General features: G+C 39.5%; 1 protein-coding gene across 1 annotated transcript in view; it reads left to right on the forward strand.

Moving 5' to 3' along the window:
• LOC126248680 (ubiquitin carboxyl-terminal hydrolase MINDY-3 homolog) overlaps nt 1-18839 on the forward strand; it is an 89691-nt gene extending 70852 nt beyond the window's left edge. Inside the window, exons 9-10 of the mRNA XM_049949947.1 lie at nt 15191-15373; nt 18646-18839. Coding sequence (XP_049805904.1) covers nt 15191-15337 — 147 coding nt within the window. The 3' untranslated portion in view covers nt 15338-15373; nt 18646-18839. The remainder of the gene's footprint in view (nt 1-15190; nt 15374-18645) is intronic.
• Nucleotides 18840-21181: the final 2342 nt, after the last annotated feature.

The raw sequence follows: 21181 nt of genomic DNA on the forward strand, positions 1-21181 counted from the left end.
AAATAACTGTTTAATAGCTCTTGTAACATTGCAAAATCATCCACATTTATCGAGCCTCCAAACTCCAACTTTCTCACGGTAGCCATTTTCTCACAGATAACATGTTATATGTGCAGATGTCGCTACTTAAGAGGAAAAAAACAAGCTGTTTTCTGCTGCCATCCGTGGAGATTTTTGAAAACTAACTCGTGTATTTATCTCTGCATGGAAGATACTACATCGTAAGTGGCAAAAGTCATTTTTGGCCAAAATGTTAGTTACCATGTTTTACACCCGAGCTGCTCATTTGTTTGCTAGAGGTGTGATTTTCATTGTAGTTCATTACATTTAGGAAGTTTTGTTTGATAACTAGACTGATGCCAGCTCTGACACAGTGCCAGATCACTTTCCAAGGTTTTTATTGTGGGCATGAATAACTTAGAAGGCATCTTTTTTAGTTCAGGAGTAATTTCATTGTGATTGATTTGGAAGTAAATGCAAAGCTGCACAGTAACCATGCTGTGATGCACCTGTAGCTATCACAGGTCATTTGCCTAGTGGTGAAATGTACTCTCCGGAGGTTTCAAGTAGTATCTTCATGAATTTTTTAAAGACTGTTCTTTTTTTTTTAATCAACAAATGATACAGCTGTTTGACTCAGTGATAAGAAAGCTCAGACATTGTGTGTCTGTGCTGCCTGCTGGCCACCCAAACTGCTGGTAGTAGTAAATTGTTATTTGGATGTTGTGGAACTCCCAAAAGCCACTAGGGAAGTAAGTGTCCACCCAGACATAGCTCCTCTTGCCTGGGTAAAGGTGCATTTACACCTTTACACCTTTGCACTGTGCAGCTGTAGCTTTCCCCACACTGAAGTAGAGGTGCCTATTTTGCACACAGTTGTGAATGGGATCACTGGCACACACATGTTGAGGAATAGGCATGCAACCTACACGCATGCCTCTACTTCGATAGTTCATCATAGTATGTCCTTCTGATTATGGGCCTCAGTGGGATTGTGGGCTGCACAAGTTATTGACAGCACCACTCTTAATATTGACAATGTTTGCATTTGATAACATCTGAAAAGGTTTTTCAGAGACCACTAAGAATCACAAAATTATGTTAACTTAGTTAAATTATTTAATGAAGCAACAGGTTGCAAGTTACAGTTCTCATCTTCAGACTAAAATGGCAGTGCAGAAAGCATTTAATGAAAGTGCAGATAGATACTAAAGTTGTTCTTTACAGTCTTGGGATGTGCTGTGGAGAAAGGAGGATAATGTAATAAGAGGGAGTTTTTACTTTTTGTTGGTCTGTTGTTCACATAGCATTTTTAAAATTTTTATATTCTTTACTCCACCATATGTAAGAGATCGCACATATGTAGGTGCTGCGAGTGTCAAAGCACGTGATGGACCCACAGATTTCAGATATTGTGTGTGGTATTAAGCATTATTTAAAATGCTGGTTTTGGACTGGACGTGGAGTTTCACTCTTGTTCTGACGGTGGGGCGTAAGTCCGAAAATAGATTAAAAAACATAAAATCACTCTTAAATAGAATTTAAAAAATTTGTTAGTGAAAGTGTATATATCTGTTAAAAATATTCCATTCCATACCATAAAGTTTCAAGATGGCAGCCGGGTGACATAGTTCTCTTGCTACACATGCTTACAACCAATCCTTCAGCCATCTTCAAGCAAGTGTTATGCAATGGAGATTACTATTAAATGTCACTAACATTATACCAGCAATTGGTGTGAAGATGCATGCTCATGGGTTACCATGAGTCCTCCCTGTAAAGTTTAGTTCCCTCTTCAAATATTGAGCAATCAGTGGTATGCAGGCACATGCCTAATGCTGATACTGCATGCACACCTTCTGTTGGAATTTGGGGCTGCAGTGTTACAATCCAGATTGCAAAATTAATAAAATTGTTTAGGTGTTTCGCTGTGCATAAAGTGTTTACATTCCGAAGGTATTAAAGAAATCACTGGGTCCAATGCGTTATCCAGTTGAAAGCTGCCATAATGATAAAGATCTTCCACCAAACGTATTTCCTCATATTTCTTAATAATTAAACCCCAGAAGGATTTTATTGCTGCCAAGATGGTTGTGGCAGAATAATCCATAGAAAGTCCTGTGGTTATATAGTGCTCTGCTATGACTGACCTATTGGACTGTGAAAGGTGTGTGTGGCGAATATATTCAATGCACTTTTCACATTCTCTGCATGTGGTCAGTCCAGTGCAGGCTTTGCTACTATGGTATGGTGTTCTGTAGACTCCAGCCTTCCACAAACCCAGATCATACTTTACTGAACTGAGCAGAGTACAGTTCTTTATAGGTGGCTGGTAGATCACTTTTACTTAACAATTCTTAGAATTCTGCCCTATTTCAACAAAACACTGCCAACATATCGGAGGAACGCCCTGTCCTGGCTTTAATAGCTCCTTTTCTTGATCTTGTGAGTGATCACATTTCTTCCTCCTTAAAATTAGGCTAATCTGGTGTGGAGAATATCCATCATCCTTGAACATAGATTGTAGATGTTCAGGTTGCTTTGTTTGAAAGACACCAGTAGTTTGTGAAGGTTAGTGACAGCTAAATGCCTGCAAGTGCAGTCATGTATATGTGGGTTTATTGTAAACAGAATGCCCCAAATACCCATCCACTTCCCGACTGACAAAGACATCCAGGAATGGCAGTTGCTGTTCTCCAGTTTGATTGTAAATTGGAAATCATCACGGTTTTATTCCAGAAGCTCCAAAAATCATGACCGCTCTGTCACTGTGGGGTCACACTACATTGGTGCACTGCAATCGAGCTGGTACTCATTTACACTAGGAAACTACTTTAATTGGTATGCTTATGGTGGTTTGGGATTGACATACATAAATCATTTGACTAAAAGAATATGAGAGACCTGTACTCTGTCTTCTTCCCATTTCATAATATGAGTGGTAATGTGTGTGTGTGTGTGTGTGTGTGTGTGTGTGTGTGTGTGTGTGTGTGTGTGTGTCTATATCCTTTTGCATCTCCTGAGAGGGTGCCACATGTTGCTTCCTCTTTGTCATTGTTGACTCTGTTATTCGACTACCTGACAAATCCTGGCAGCCATTGCGTATATGGCATTATTAATTGCTCAGAGTTATTCAGTGTGATTAAAGACCTGTTTTTGGTGAACTCATTGAGAACATTTTCTTTGTAGTGGTTTTATTTAAGCATATGCAGTGCGTTATTCTTCAGTATTTAAAATTCATTGGGAGTGATTATGATTACTGATAGTGAAGGTCTTTGAGAGTACTTTTCATGTTCAAAAAGGATAATTCATGAGAAGCATGAGGTTTAAGGGAACATTATTGTTACCCATGTGGACATAAATATGTCAGTGATGGAATATTCTAAACTCAGTTTGATTGTCCTAATGTGCTTGGGCACAGTTCTTGTTCATATTAGATCCAAGTCTTTAACTCCATCATTCGCAGATGAGGTCTTGAAAATTTTGTTCAATTCTGATGATTCTCCTTCCAGGGGGACATTACTTAATCATAGGCACCTTTGGTGCCAGGCAGGAGGGTTTGCGTGCCTCAGTGATGCTGAGGGCTATGCCAGTAGTAGCATAGCTGCTGGTAGGATCACACACGCTAGACAGGCCCCAGTGGAGGGGCCTGATGTTGAGTGTCCCTCAACTTTGGGAAGGGAGGGCTGCCTGTTTCCCAGGGAGCTTCGCCAGCAGTGGTTAGGTACAGGTATAGTGAACCCGGATTTCCTGAGCTGGGGACTGGCCAGCACCACCACACCTCTTCTGTCGTAAACACTGGGCATACTTCAGGGACCATCATAAGGCACAGAGGTGGAACATAGTGCATTTCAGAGAAAAGGGGCCTTGGCTCCACTGCCTTTACTGTGAGGAAGGTACACATCTGTGCAAACAGCCCTCAACCTCAAGATGAGGTGAAGGACTGTTAAGATAAAACAGTCTGTAGTGGGCAACCTCTGGGGCACATTCTGCCTTCCCCCTCCCCCCACTGCCAAGTTGTATCAGGCTTGCTCAGGCACACAGGGCTTCATCTTGGTTGAGACTTGTTTCCCTAGTGGCTCTTGTGATCCCTATGGTGTGATGTAATTCCACATCTACTCCTGATGGGATGGGTGTACTGTCAGATAGTACGTACAACAAAGAGCTCGATTCGTGAGTCTGCCTGAGAAGTCTCAGAATTTTAGTAACAAGGCACTAGACTGCCACAACACTTAAATTGTAATCAAGAGAGCGGAAGGGACGTTTAAGAATGTCTCCCCCTTTCTATATTCATAAGGCATTTGAGGGTATTGCTGGGTCCTTAAAAAGTGTTAAATGATTTCATAATGGAATACTTACAGTTGAAACTGCTATGTCAAACCAAGTACTGAAGCTTCTGGGATGCAAGGCCTTAGGTGACTAACATGTTGTGGGTGTATGTATAACACCCTTAACTTCTGTAAATGCGTGCTTACCTGCTCTGATGTGATGGAAATGGTGTTACATGAAGAATGGAAAAATATGGGTGTAATGGAAGTGCAGAACTATATGACGAGAGTCAATGGCACATTGGAAACAAATGTAACATTTATTTTAACATTAAAAACTCTGGAATTGTCTGAACATATTTTTGCAGGCTATACCTGCTTTCAGATTTGACTGTTTGTTCCCAATCTAATGTAATGCTTCAAATGTCAAAGATATGGTCATACCACTATGGCATGTAACTGGGGGGGGGGGGGGGGGGGGCACGTGGGGAAATTGAAGAAGCTCAACTCACGAATCTGACAATTCTTGTACACTTCATCTGAAATGTATAAACTGATCTGGTCATCACCCATTATGGAGCAGAAAGTGTGAGGTTTATAGGGAGGAGAGAAAAATTCATGCGTTGAAAGTTAAGCTGCATACCCTATGATGAAATTTAAAAAGCTTTCAAAGCTGTGCAGCTCCCAGTGTTAGCTACTTCTTTTGCATTGGCCCTTAAGAAGCCAGTCACTAAGTGTGATGCTTCCACATAAACACAGACCACAGATTAAAGGAAGAGTACATGCACCTCTCAGTGTACCTTGAGGGGGGTGGAGGGAGGAGGGAGGGAAGGAGCTACACTTGAACCTGGAATTATTCAGAAGCCATTGACGACGTACTTGGAACCTCAGCTGTTCGCTGAGGTATGCACCTACTCCTTTTCTTATGGTGATGTTTACTGTCAAGGATATTGATAACCCCTGACCTCTTCAGGTAAATCACTGCCGCTGAAGGAGGAGGACAAAGACAACTATCGCTAATAAATGGCTCTCATAGGAACTTTTGTGATGCAGTGGAACTTTAAGGGATATCAGTAGCATTTGGAAGAATTAAATTTCCTGGCCCAGGAGAGACTGTTCTGCATCTGCTGACAAGAAACTCATTTTAAAGTCACCAGTGTAACTGCATCAAGGGGCTACCACCACTACTGGAAGGACAATGTTACTGGAGACAGGTATAAGGGTAGAGTGGCTGTTCTCATCATTGATAAATGTGACTCTTGTTCTGTCTCTTACCATGACTGTAAAAGCAACTGCATTGGAAGTTCTCATGTCAGTTAAAATCTCAGTGTGTTGTTTATATCTTCCAGTTCATGATCCGTTGAATACAGATGAACTGACAGAACTCTTCTGGGCACTCCCATGCCATTTTCCTCCTCATGAGAGACTTGAGTGCACACAATGTGCTGTGGGGCTGCCACTTTCTCCAGGTGCAGCAGGACACAGCTGCCAGGCACAGCCTCAGGAGGCTGGGGAAGGAGAGGGGTATAGAAGCGGAAAAAGATCGGTGGGTGTGTGGCAGGTGTTCACTATACACTGTCAAAAATGTAGAGTACCCCTGCATGTGTGGCCAGTCAGATAAGTATGTAAATTTAACTGTTTACCAGAATCTGTTTCACCAAATTCATATTAAGAAACCAAGAAAGGATATCTGCCACCCTAACAATAAACTTCATTTGCAGATTTTTCACTCTTTAGAACAGACGTTGGAACTTCAGAATGAATTTATTGTTCACCAAGAATTGGCTAACATATCTTACAAGGCAAATGCCAGGAATAAGGAAACTGGGTCAGCTGGTAATGGTTGAATAGCTATCACTATTGACATGCAGCAGTGTCTGCATACTGTTCTGTGGACTTTGATTGTCCACAATCTCAAGAAAGAACAAACATACTGTTACATGTAGAGTGATGGGCAAATCTGGGTGAGGAGCTGACCATGTGCTATCATACCGGGTATGATCGCATGCCTTCGAACATTAAGTAATGCATGATGTATTCAGACGTGTTGATCAGAATAAGAACTGTCACACATTTGGAATGCTGTTATCAGTTATTACAGATCAGCATTTGTGGGAAGTTAGTGACAACTTTTTAGCAGCTGGCTATACACACATGAAAACAGAGGTTGAAGGTTCATATTTTTCATCCCCAGTAATTGCGTCCAACTTGTGGGACAAGAAAGGAAAAAGAAGCCTTTTAAAGATCTTGAAATGAAACGGCTTGATTTTTATGCTTTTTTGTGACTACTCAGATGCCCATTACAAGTAAATACACGTAATGATCATGGGAAAGATGCTTATAAAAATGATAAATAGAGGCATTTAAAAAGAAATATTCGAAATTTCTGTAAGAACACTTTGCAGGCTAGTGGTGCAAGTCTTTGATCGTCCTAGGAACATTCCTACTGTTAACTGCTGTAGTTGCTTGGCTTGATCGTATTACTGTTCTCCTTGTGTATGACTAAAACTGGGATAGTGGAATAAGTTCTGGCTAAGACAGTGAATGTGATGTCAGTTTCTAGGTAAGGTAGTGATTTATTGGTGATGTGTTAGAATCGTTCTAAGTTTTAATATATGACAACGGAGAATTAGGTAACATAAGACATCAGAATTTTGGTACAGTTCTGACTATAAGGAAAAAAATGGCTTTACTTATGTGATTCCCATTTACTCCCACCTGTCTGCAGGAATTTCATGAGCATATTTGAACACCTTTCTGATGATGCTCATGCCACCTGCTTTTGAAAATTGCTTTCTGTAATGTTTTAGAGGAGATGACTTACATCTACAAATTACATGCGTTTTTTAAATTTTTTATAATGATTTTGAAGAGTGTAGTACAGAAACAAAGTACTGAAATACAGTGCTTGAAGAGAGGTTATATTTTCAACTCTTTTCCCCCCCCCCCAACAAATTATATTCCAGAAAAAGTTCTGCGAAATAAAAAGGGTTTGCACTTCTGACACTCCAGTTCAATCCAGATTATCATCCTAATCCAGAACTGAATAAAATGTGATATGTAATTAAGGAAAAAGGTCAGAAATTTTTGTTTGCCTAACAGAGAGATTACGGTGGATGAACGTTTACTTTACAAGTGGAGCCTTAGTTGAGTACAGTTTATGCTACTGAAAAGGGCATGATTTGGTATAAAGCACTGTATGATCTGGGAATCAAGAGTGGTTATATCTGGTTGTTTATAGTTTAAATAGGAAAAGAAACAAAGCTGGATTTGGAATTTAAGAGCCTACCAGTATCCTCTCGGGTGGTTGTGGGTTACCATTTCTCAATAAGGGGCATTGCTTGACAACAAAACATTTCTATATGTCTTTTTCAGCTTTTAGGTCTTGCAATCAAAAACTTTATGTATACTTATGGTCCTGTGAAATTGAGTACCACCTTGTCTCAAGAACAAAAGCTAAGTTAAGGAGGAATATCTCAATACAGAAGGGTAAAATAAAATGAAAGGATGGTGTACTTCAGCTATACACAATAATAATAATAATAATAATAATAAATCCCGGGAAAAGAATAGGCCTCCGGTATGTTCTGCCAGTCGTAAAAGGCAACGAAAAGAACAAACCACTAATAGGGCTAACCTCCATTTTAGTGTGATTAGTTAGTTCAGGACAGAACTAAAGAAGCCTCGGACAAGCGCCGTCATGGTCGGGGACGACACTTGAACCCTATGCCCGCCCACAATGGTAACGACACTGCTAGCCAACTGGAAAATGATTCAAATCCAAATAGAGGTGTTTTGCGGGATATGCTTCCTGCAACCACCCTAGAAGGAAAACAGACAGAGGATGAGATGGTCAGATGAAGTTAATCGACACCTCATTGTCTGTTATTACCAAGCAACAAATCTAGGAACCAACACAACTGGATACAGATCACAAGTATACACAACATTTATCACCAGATACCCAGAATTAAAATTTTTAACAGAACAACGACTAGCTGATCAGATCCGTGTAATAATCAAAAATAACAGGATACCCCAGTCAGAATTAGAAAACATCAAACAACAAGTTCAACAAATACTGGAACAAAATAATGTGCAATCAGAAGAAGAAGAAAATACAGTAATGGACTCAAACATCCCAGAGCAAACAAACAAAGAACAACACGCATCAATTAAACAGTCAGAGGAAAACGAAATCTTAAGACAGCCACCAGAACAAGCACAAATAGAACACGAAGTGACACACATGTTAGATATAGAAGAAAAATTTCAGCTGACATATATAGAATACAAAGACACAAATACAGACATTAGACCATTCTTGCATAGACCGCCAAATAACCCACAAGTCGAAACAACAATAAAAACTATCAACACAATCATACACAACAAAATAAATGAAAACACAACTGTGGAAGAGTTAAAACTACTGGTTTATATAGGAGCACTCACTACACTAAATATACACACTAGGCAGAGATCAGAACCAACCAACACACAGAAGAAACCCACAAAACCAGCATGGCAACACAGGCTACAGATCAAAATAGAAAAACTGAGAAAAGACATCGGACAGCTAACACAATTTATAAGAAATGAAATCTCGGAAAAAAAACGAAAAAGGTTAGGTAAAATCTCACAACAAGAAGCGACAGAGCAATTAGACGAAAAGAAGCAGAAATTACAAGCATTAGCCAAACGACTCAGAAAATACAAAAAAAGTGAAAATAGAAGGAAACAAAACCAAACATTCAACACAAACCAAAAGAAATTTTACCAGACAACAGATAACACACACATTAAAATAGACAATCCACCAAACATAACAGAGATAGAACACTTCTGGAGCAACATATGGTCAAACCCGGTACAACATAACAGGCATGCACGGTGGATACAAGCAGAAACAGATACGTACAAGATGATACCACAAATGCCTGAAGTGATAATTTTGCAACATGAAGTCACCCAAGCAATTAATTCTACTCACAATTGGAAAGCCCCTGGAAAAGATAAAATAGCAAATTTCTGGCTAAAGAAATTCACCTCAACACATTCACATCTAACTAAATTATTTAACAGTTACATTGCAGACCCATACACATTCCCTGATACACTTACACAAGGAATAACTTATCTGAAACCTAAATATCAAGCAGACACAGCAAACCCAGCTAAATATCGCCCCATAACATGCCTACCAACAATATACAAAATATTAACTTCAGTCATTACACAGAAATTAATGACACATACGACACAGAACAAAATTATAAATGAAGAACAAAAAGGCTGTTGCAAAGGAGCACGAGGATGTAAAGAGCAACTGATAATAGATGCAGAGGTGACATATCAAGCTAAAACTAAACAAAGGTCGCTACACTACACATACATTGATTACCAAAAAGCTTTTGATAGTGTACCCCACTCTTGGTTACTACAAATATTGGAAATATACAAAGTAGATCCTAAATTGATACAGTTCCTAAACATAGTAATGAAAAATTGGAAAACCACACTTAATATCCAAACAAATTCAAATAATATCACATCACAACCAATACAGATTAAGTGTGGAATATACCAAGGAGACTCATTAAGTCCTTTCTGGTTCTGCCTTGCCCTGAACCCACTATCCAACATACTAAATAATACAAATTATGGATACAATATTACTGGAACATACCCACACAAAATCGCACATATGCTATACATGGATGATCTAAAACTACTGGCAGCAACAAATCAACAACTCAACCAATTACTAAAGATAACAGAAGTATTCAGCAATGATATAAATATGGCTTTTGGAACAGACAAATGTAAGAAAAATAGCATAGTCAAGGGAAAACACACTAAACAAGAAGATTACATATTGGATAACCACAGCAACTACATAGAAGCAATGGAAAAAACAGATGCCTATAAATATCTAGGATACAGACAAAAAATAGGAATAGATAATACAGATATTAAAGAAGAACTAAAAGAAAAATATAGACAAAGACTAACAAAAATACTGAAAACAGAATTGACAGCAAGAAACAAGACAAAAGCTATAAATACTTATGCTATACCAATATTGACCTACTCATTTGGAGTAGTGAAATGGAGTAACACAGACCTAGAAGCACTCAATACAATTACACGATCACAATGCTACAAATATAGAATGCATCACATACATTCAGCAACTGAAAGATTCACATTAAGCAGAAAGGAAGGAGGAAGGGGATTTATCAACATAAAAAACCTACATTATGGACAGGTAGACAATTTAAGAAAATTCTTTATAGAACGAGCAGAAACTAGCAAAATACACAAAGCACTCACTCATACACTCCTGGAAATGGAAAAAAGAACACATTGACACCGGTGTGTCAGACACACCATACTTGCTCCGGACACTGCGAGAGGGCTGTACAAGCAATTATCACACGCACGGCACAGCGGACACACCAGGAACCGCGGTGTTGGCCGTCGAATGGCGCTAGCTGCGCAGCATTTGTGCACCGCCGCCGTCAGTGTCAGCCAGTTTGCCGTGGCATACGGAGCTCCATCGCAGTCTTTAACACTGATAGCATGCCGCGACAACGTGGACGTGAACCGTATGTGCAGTTGACGGACTTTGAGCGAGGGCGTATAGTGGGCATGCGGGAGGCCGGGTGGACGTACCGCCGAATTGCTCAACACGTGGGGCGTGAGGTCTCCACAGTACATCGATGTTGTCGCCAGTGGTCGGCGGAAGGTGCACGTGCCCGTCGACCTGGGACCGGACCGCAGCGACGCACGGATGCACGCCAAGACCGTAGGATCCTACGCAGTGCCGTAGGGGACCGCACCGCCACTTCCCAGCAAATTAGGGACACTGTTGCTCCTGGGGTATCGGCGAGGACCATTCGCAACCATCTCCATGAAGCTGGGCTACGGTCCCGCACACCGTTAGGCCGTCTTCCGCTCACGCCCCAACATCGTGCAGCCCGCCTCCAGTGGTGTCGCGACAGGCGTGAATGGAGGGACGAATGGAGACGTGTCGTCTTCAGCGATGAGAGTCGCTTCTGCCTTGGTGCCAATGATGGTCGTATGCGTGTTTGGCGCCGTGCAGGTGAGCGCCACAATCAGGACTGCATACGACCGAGGCACACAGGGCCAACACCCGGCATCATGGTGTGGGGAGCGATCTCCTACACTGGCCATACACCACTGGTGATCGTCGAGGGGACACTGAATAGTGCACGGTACATCCAAACCGTCATCGAACCCATCGTTCTACTATTCCTAGACCGGCAAGGGAACTTGCTGCTCCAACAGGACAATGCACGTCCGCATGTATCCCGTGCCACCCAACGTGCTCAAGAAGGTGTAAGTTAACTACCCTGGCCAGCAAGATCTCCGGATCTGTCCCCCATTGAGCATGTTTGGGACTGGATGAAGCGTCGTCTCACGCGGTCTGCACGTCCAGCACGAACGCTGGTCCAACTGAGGCGCCAGGTGGAAATGGCATGGCAAGCCGTTCCACAGGACTACATCCAGCATCTCTACGATCGTCTCCATGGGAGAATAGCAGCCTGTATTGCTGCGAAAGGTGGATATACACTGTACTAGTGCCGGCATTGTGCATGCTCTGTTGCCTGTGTCTATGTGCCTGTGGTTCTGTCAGTGTGATCATGTGATGTATCTGACCCCAGGAATGTGTCAATAAAGTTTCCCCTTCCTGGGACAATAAATTCACGGTGTTCTTATTTCAATTTCCAGGAGTGTATAAATACATCTGCTACACCACTGCAATTTCATAACCACTTCTACAACCCTTTAGATCACATAACATCAACAGATACGAAGAAAGTAAATTGGATAAAGAAAACACTTCATGGCAAGCACCCGTATCATCTAACACAGCCACACATCGATCAAGACGCATCCAACACATGGCTAAGAAAAGGCAATATATACAGTGAGACGGAAGGATTCATGATTGCAATACAGGATCAAACAATAAACACCAGATATTACAGCAAGCATATTATTAAAGATCCCAATACCACAACAGATAAATGCAGACTTTGCAAACAACAAATAGAAACAGTAGATCACATCACAAGTGGATGTACAATACTAGCAAATACAGAATACCCCAGAAGACATGACAATGTAGCAAAAATAATACATCAACAGCTTGCCTTACAACATAAACTTATAAAACAACATGTTCCCACATACAAGTATGCACCACAAAATGTACTGGAGAACGATGAATACAAATTATACTGGAACAGAACCATTATAACAGATAAAACAACACCACATAACAAACCTGACATCATACTCACCAATAAGAAGAAGGAATTAACACAACTAATCGAAATATCCGTACCCAATACAACAAATATACAAAAGAAAACAGGAGAAAAAATTGAAAAATACATCCAACTGGCTGAGGAAGTCAAGGACATGTGGCATCAGGATAAAGTTGACATTATACCAATTATACTATCAACTACAAGAGTCATACCACACAATATCCACCAGTACATCAATGCAATACAGCTACATCCAAACTTATATATACAACTACAGAAATCTGTAATTATTGACACTTGTTTAATTACCCGAAAGTTCCTAAATGCAATGTAACATATACCGTACAGTTAAAAGGAAGTCACACTTGATCAAGGTCCGCGTCACCTTCCATTTTTAACCAGACATAACGTCTGAGACAAGAAAGAAATAATATTAATAATAATAATAATATTACAAAGAAAGGGAAAATTTCCATGAATCATACAGTACTTGTTGTTGTTTGCAATAATACAATGTGAGGAATGGTTCAGGCAGATAAGCAAATGTTAAAATTTCCAACACAAGAGTGAGGACCAAAATATTAGCTTTTTTAAAATTTTTTTCAGTCTGATTGTCTGGAATTTGTTTGTACCAGCCAGTCAGGAAGAAGTATGACTAGTACGGAGTTCTTGATTAGCATTGAGGAATAATGTCTAATGAAATACAAATGCTTCACTTTCTGCAGGTTCCTTGCACACTCTACAACCCTTTCAGTTGTAAGCATGGCAGTTTCTGGAAACCATTCCACTGAGTTTTTGAACAGTTCTCTTTCTAAAAGTGGTTGGTTAAGAACTTACACTTCCATTAGCACAATTAAACTCCTTCACTAAGAGCATACAAAAGCGTAAAATTAAATATATATATATATAAGTGCTTATTTTATCATTTTGTGAATTATTGTCCTTAAAAGGCCTTATTTTTGTTGTGGCAATTATTTTCAGACTTAAAAATTGATTAACTTATCAAAGTTAAAAAGGTGAAAAAAAGACTGCATTATACGTCGAAGGCTGAAGCAGTTATGAGGGTTACTCAGCTGCCTGACCTATAGGGGGAGAGGGGTAAGGCTATCCCCATATCGGGCATGTAGAATAGAGTGGGGGTACGATTACATGCAGCACTGGTAACTGACACCATTTGTTGTATGTAAACTCATTACTGCAGTGCCGGTAGTGGGAGATACTACACTTTGGCAGCAATGGCAAAGGGTATGGAAACCTCAACTAAATACTACACCTTTGACAAGAAAATATCTGTGGCAAAGTAATGATCAATGATTTATCAGCCATCCCTGTTTGTAATATACATTTTGTGGACACACTGCGGAACAGGTGTATTTTAAAATTGAGATTAAATGCCTGTAAAGTGTGTGTTTAGTCAACTGTGGCCATGACAAGATGAATATAAACAATGGCTAGTGTCATTGAGACTCGTGGAGGAAAGTGGAAGATTTGCATAAAGGCCATTGATATAATGATGGGAGAAATGGCATTAAAAGCCCATATCTGATGTAAGTATTATTTCATGTTATATGTAATTTGATTAGAATGACTTGACTTGTGCTACATGTGTGACACATTAAATCGTGAATGAGTTGTTAATACACTTCATCAGTACCTACTCGACTAATAATTATTGTGTCGTATATGAGAAAGCGAGTGTTGAAATTTATCAGAAAGGTGAAGCATAAATGAGACAGAGTAACAAAGGCAAAGATAAATTACTGGGGTGCTGCACTTAACGGCATCCTACACTCACAAATTATATCGATGCTGGATTGTTTCTTGGCAGCTATCAAGAACCAGTGAGGATGGAGCCGGGTCACCTGATGGCAGAACTGTGCCAGTGGCGGATCAGACCCGAAACTGGACTATTACAGGACAATTTAAAAAAATTACGTGGCCCACCTAACAGACTGTACATAAAACATGATAATAATCACCTTTACATGTTGCATGTTTACTTTATTCTTGACCTCACTTAAGCATTAAGTGCAACTATTGTCAGTAATGAAAATGTGCTTAAATTCCTTAATTTTTATTTTGTAAATGCAGTACAAACCCTGAAGTTTCTCCTAGGAAACAATTCTAACAGACAAATGGTATTTTAGGCATTGTGAATGGGATTTATAAAACTACCCCATAGAGCAGAAGAAATGAGAAACCTGGTGCAAAAATTTACTTGTATGTTGGTTTAACTTTTTTTTTTCTCCTGTACAATGGTGGAAATTGGATTTGTAAAATTGGGCCTGAAGAAGAGCATAAATTTGAAGTTATTTCCACATGTTACTTTTACTAGCCAGCTAAAAATTTTAATTCAGCTTCACACTTTTTCTTCTCATATAATTTTTAAGTGCTGTTATTGCTTTCATTGATCATACTAGTAAATTTTTGTTTCTCTCATCTGTCTTGTTTCATGCTGAAAGCTAATATTACAGTGCCTAAAATGACATCCATATATATTTTTCCAAGCATTGGTTGTTGTAATGTACACCTCTTCTTGTAGTTGTAACCCTCTTATCCTTTGTGCCTGGCCCATGATGAACATTTTGTCTTCATATATGCATCTGTTACATGTTACAGGTTTGTTATCAAGAGGGTCATGCTGTTCTCCTTGAATGTGACATTAGATGCGTTCTGGAGAGCAATCCTATGCTAACATGTCTACAGACAAAATGGCAGAATATAGAAATACAATGGCAGCAGGGCGTAACACCATCCCTGAACTAAGGATTGAACGTATTTAAATGTTGGCAGTTATGAGAGGTAACTTCTTGTTCAGATTTTTTTAACTTTTAATTGTTGCATAATGTATAGAAGTTGCTAAGAGGAGAGAAACAAGTGTACAGAAAAAGAATGGTAATTAGACTAAGAGCTCTGTAACCTACGTCATTCACAAGAGTACAGTTTGTAGGAAAGTTATGGCAAACAGAAAGCACCTGCCTCGATTTCACTGTCAACGTTGTAAGCCTAAAGAAATCTGAAGTTATCAACCAGAATTGGCACATGTTTAGTGTAACCAATTCAAACGTAATCAAAGCTCAAAGCATATCCAGAAAACAAACTAATAATCAGCAAACTGATAAGACATTGTACTAAAACCTGCATGTAGGTAGGTACACTGCCTGTTGTATCTGCACTGTCAAAATCGGGCACACATTGATGTAGCAGAAAATACAGCACAACTACTGCGGCATTTAAAATTACTATTGAATTTTGTTAGATGTGGCGTCCAATGATGCAGCCCACATTGACTTACTGCCTGCTAAGTAGTGCAGTTTTCTGCCATACTGCAGTCTTATTGTAACAGATCATATTTTACACTGCACAGCTGCGCTACAGTGTGCTCTTGATCTATTTTGAGGAAACTGTTTGTGAGTTCGTTTAATCAATTTCAAATCTTGTAGTCTTACATCACTGCTTGACAATCGACTAACATTTTCGTTATTGGTCACCGTTATGTTGATTATAATTTAAGTAACCATTACTGAGAGTTCGCATTGGAGAATATGGTTTCTGTATTTCCCATCTAGTGCATATTAGGCCATATATTACTGGATGTCACATATATTTGCTGCTCATCTGAAAGGGAAAAGTGATTTTAGGTGTTTCTTTAATTGATGCCATTTATGTAATATCAGTTCAGCTTGCAACTCAGTGATTGAATAGAAATTTAATGTGACATACCGTAACTGATCAAGGGGGCAGTGGAATGGAAAGGGGTGGTGAAAGCACACACACTGTCATGGTGATTGTTATTTTAGTTTTGAACATGGGTGTAAATTTAATTTAATCAACATTTGTACAATATGTGCAAGTGAATCCAGTTTTGTGTATTAAAACATTATGATTAGCAGTTAGTTTAAAAATGAGACTAAAACACCTTAAAAAGACATAAAATCTGGAAATTTTTAACTCTATTAGGTAAGAATTTATACTTAAATTAGATGTGAAGTGAGAAGGTGTTCTGTCTTGTAATTAATACCCACACATGAATAAGTTCTGACATCGGGATTCCCCCAACAGACTTGGTGTGGATCACCCATTTAGCAACACTATTGAGATTGCTGTAGCAGAGTGTATGTTGCAATATTTAATTGAAACTATTGAAAAAAATTGTTTGCCATGAATAAATTTATCAAAATATAAAAAGTTAGGAATTATTTTAAAATTCCCCTTTTTTCCCATCTATGATTATGGCAATACTTCATACATATGAGTATGCAAGGTAAAATTTGACTGAATTTAAAATAGAAAGACTTTACATGACAATACAGAGTAGAGGGGGATCATTGGCCATCATTACTAGGCAGCAAAGGGATATTAAGTAGGGAAAGATCAGAACCACTAGTCTAGCTTAACCTAGTGATGTATATTGCAGTCTGAATTTGGTGGTGTGCTACTATTCACTTCTGATTTCAGTCATATTTGTGTTCCTTATACAATGTAGCCATTATTAATTTGTTATATGGGATTAATTCTGAGACCTCACCATAGATATTTCTGCCACTTACAAACACCACTTTGTTTTCTCTTACTACTACTCCACATCTCAGATGAGATGCACTGTAAGCCGTGTTTGGAGATTCCCGATTCACCTCCCTGACAGAGATCCTCTTTTCTTCCCCTTTTACTCTGTTTTTACTTTTTTTTTTTAAGGACTGGTTAGTCTCCTTTTCCCATACGTATTTCTACATTCTAGCGGTTGCACCTTTTAAGTCACAGGTTGTCTTGCCTATGCTGCTTCAGCATAGCGTTGGGTTCGTTCTCTTGCCGACTTCCCTCATTTTGTTTTTACCAATGACAACATGACTGCCCTTTTACGTTTTTACCTTTTTCCGTTTTATTGTTCTGACTTTCCTCAGATGTCCCATTAGCGGAATGGAGCATATTTGAAACAAGGGACTGATGACCTTGCTGTTTGGTCCCTTAAACCTCAAACAACCAACCAACCATCAGATGAGATGTTGTGGCAAGCATATCAAGTATACATCACACTTGCCTTCTTTCCTACCATGCCTGGACAGTAGTTCAAACCATGTCCAGCCATCGTGATTTAGGCTTTCCGTGACTTCGCTAAATCACTTAAGGCAAATGCTGGGATGGTTCCTTCGAAAGGGCACGGCCACTTTCCTTCCCCATTCTTCCCTAATCCAAACTTGTGCTCCATCTCTAATGACCAGTTTGTTGACGGGATGTTAAACACTAATCCCTCCTCCTCCTCCTCCTCCTCCTCCTCCTCCTCCTCCTCCTCGTGTAGACTTGGCAGGAAAATCAGAAACTGGCCCAACATATAAGGCGACCTGTACAGCTCAGGCGTGTTATCAACATTGGGTAGCACCTCAAACTTGTTGTTAAGGACTAAGGCAGCTGCCATAAAAACAGTTCCCGCACTGGTCTTCAACATAGAGATAGCTGAACCCACAACAGTCCACCACTCATCCTCAAGTACGGACAAATCAGTCTGATGGTCTGCATCAGAAGATGCAGCGGCATCAAAGTTTTCAGGATATTCTAAAGGCACTGGAAGTGTGTGTGTGTGTTTTCACCTCAGGGACTTAAATGTCCCTGCAGCTTAGGGCAGCAGTCTAAGCTCATCAGCCATCACCAGTGCAGCTTCCAGCTGTTTCTGGATAACCATCTACTTGCATTATATTCACAAACAAGCAGCAGTCTTTGTCAATTTCCTACTGCATGAAACTATATAAAATCATGCAAAGAAAATGTACTAATCTAAGCATTAAACTAAGAAACTACAGGCAGACCACAGTAAGATATCAAATTATTGACTGGTGGTGTAGGTGGTGAAATTGCCACTACTTTTTTTTATGATACACAAAACATAAAGAAGAAAATGATTTTTTATTTTTAAAAATTTTTTGGGCATTGAATTCCGTAAAATGCAAATTGGGAACTGATTTAAATTGTAAGAGTTGCAAGAAAAAATATTAACTGTTACGTCCAGAAAATAATCTGTGTTTATGAAAAATACTGAAGCAATAATTTTGTTTTTGATTTTATTATTCGTTTATTTACAGGAGAGATTTACATTTTGAATGGCAGTGGTGACAGCAGAAGATAATCTATTCCAGGTTCATATGCAGGTGGAAAAACAGCAGAATGTATAGCCCAGTTCCAGTTTCGTTCATGCTGTTAGAAGGGCATTGGTGCTCTTAAAATGTGTTTATAACATTCTGAAAGAACATTTTTACAAATAAATATGTCAACACTAGTGTTCTGTGTATTATTGATTTGGATTTGTCCCACTGAAAAATACACTTTTAAGTAGGACCGAAACACAGTGTTGTCAGTGTGATGGTTTACCTTAAACTTCCTTCTTTCCTTTGTGTAGAAAAATCCAGCAGCATATTTCTGTTTAAAGTTATCTTACATTTTCAAACTTTCATTTCATGTGTTATGTAGTTGTCACTCTGTTAAGTGATTCTGCCTTTTTTTGTTCTGTGTGAATAATTTAGCCAGTTAAGTTTACAAAAGTATTGTATGAAAAGTACGTGGAAACACACAGCACTTTTAAACACTGAACACGAGTATCTCTTCTGAATTTTATTGTTGACATTACACTGAAGTGACAAAAGTCACAGGATAATGATATACACATATACAGATGGCAGTAGCATCATGTAGAAGAGGTGTGAAAGGGCAGTGCATTGATGGTAGTGTTCCTTGTACTCAGGTGATTCGTGTGAAAAAATATCTAACGTGATTATGGCCACATGATGGGAATTAGTGGACTTTGAATGCAGAATGGAAGGTGGAGTTAGATGCATGGGACAGTCCATTTCGGAAATGGTTACAGAATTAAATATTCCAAGATCCACAGTGCCAAGAATACCAAATTTCAAGGATTACCTCTCACCACAGACAGTGCAGTGGCATTTGGGGTATTTGCATAGAGTTGTCAGTGCTGACAGACAAGCAACACTGTATGAAATAACTGCAGAAATTGGTGTGGCACATACGATGAACGTATGTTAGGACAGTGCAGTGAAATTTGGTGTTAATGGGCTATGGCAGCAGACAACCAATGGGAGTGCCTTTGCTGACAGCATGACATCTGCAGCACCTCTCCTGGGCTCGTGGCCATATCGATTGGACCCTAGGCTGGAAAACCATGGGCTGGTCAGATGAGTCCCGATTTCAGTTGGTAAGACCTGATAGTAAAGTTAGTGTGGTGCACATCCATGGACCCAAGTTTTCAACAAGACACTGTGCAAGCTTGTGGTGGCTCCATAATGGCATGGTGTGGACCGATCATTGACAGGAAATTGTTAGGGCCAGCAAATTTAAGGCTGTTTGCAGCCATTCATGGACATAATGTTCCCAGACATCGATGTCATTATTATGGATGACAATGCACCAATCACTGGGTCTGTTTTTAGAAATTGGTTAGAATAACATTCTGGACAGTTCAAACAATTCAGATTGCCAGACATGAATTCCAGTGAATGTTTATGGCACATAATCAAGGTCAGTTTGTGCACAAAATCCTGCATTGGCAACACTTTGACAATTCTGTAAGGTTATGGAGGCAGCATGGCTCAGTATTTCTGTAGGGGACTTCCAACGACTTGTTGAATCTATGCCACATTAGTTGCTGCCCTACATTGGGCAAACGGTGGTCTGACACAATATTAGGAGGTATCCCATGACTTCTGACACTTCAGTGTATGATTGTAATATTGGGATCTTCTCTTGTTCCTAAGAGATATGTAGCTTGTTGGTACAGATTTTCCTTGATTTAAATTTGAATATAGTTAAAAAAACTACTATCAAAACATGAGGGTGCATTATACCGTGAAACAATTTAATATGAAACCAATATCTGAAATACTCGGATTAAAAAATTATGCAGTCGGGTGGTGTTATATGCAATATAGAAATATAAGCGTTTCCTTCACTCTGGTATCTTTCATAATGTTGGTGGCGCTTTCAAGTAGAATGAAATGTATTGGAATGTTTTGATGTCGTTCAGATGTAGATCCAGAGTACAGTTATGGTCGCTCTCATTACTATTTTAATAACAGTAATAATAAAATTAAACAGTTCAATTCAATTACTTAAGTACTGACAGTTAGCCTTCTGCCTCTGAGCAGTGTGTCAGCACTGCGCGAGTAGCAGCAAGTGGCTTATTATCGTTCATATAAGTGTAGTAGTAAAGTTGAAAATTTGTTTGAGTGTTCTTAGCGCACTTGTTTAGTTAAATCCGTCAAATCATTGTGTAGTTACGTAATTAGCAGGGGCAGATTTGCATTTTAATATCTGTGACGTGTAAAGTCGCGTAGTCGTCTGTCATTTGTTTATTTCGTTTAAATAGTCTTTGTATGTTACTGACAGTACAGTTAGCCTTCTGCCACCGAGCAGTGTGTCAGCATTGTGCAAGTAGCAGCATTACTGCATTTGCTAGGCAGTCTTGTATTTTAATAACCGTTTAAATTTTGTGTCGAATTGTTTGTGCTCTCTGTAGATAAGTTCAGACATTCTTTGCACAACAGTATTTAGCATGGATAGGGACTGGGACTGCTGTGTTCGGATGCGGGCTGAGTTGGCACCCTT

Source organism: Schistocerca nitens, chromosome 3 (genome assembly GCF_023898315.1).
Source record: "Schistocerca nitens isolate TAMUIC-IGC-003100 chromosome 3, iqSchNite1.1, whole genome shotgun sequence".
Classification (NCBI taxonomy): domain Eukaryota; kingdom Metazoa; phylum Arthropoda; class Insecta; order Orthoptera; family Acrididae; genus Schistocerca; species Schistocerca nitens.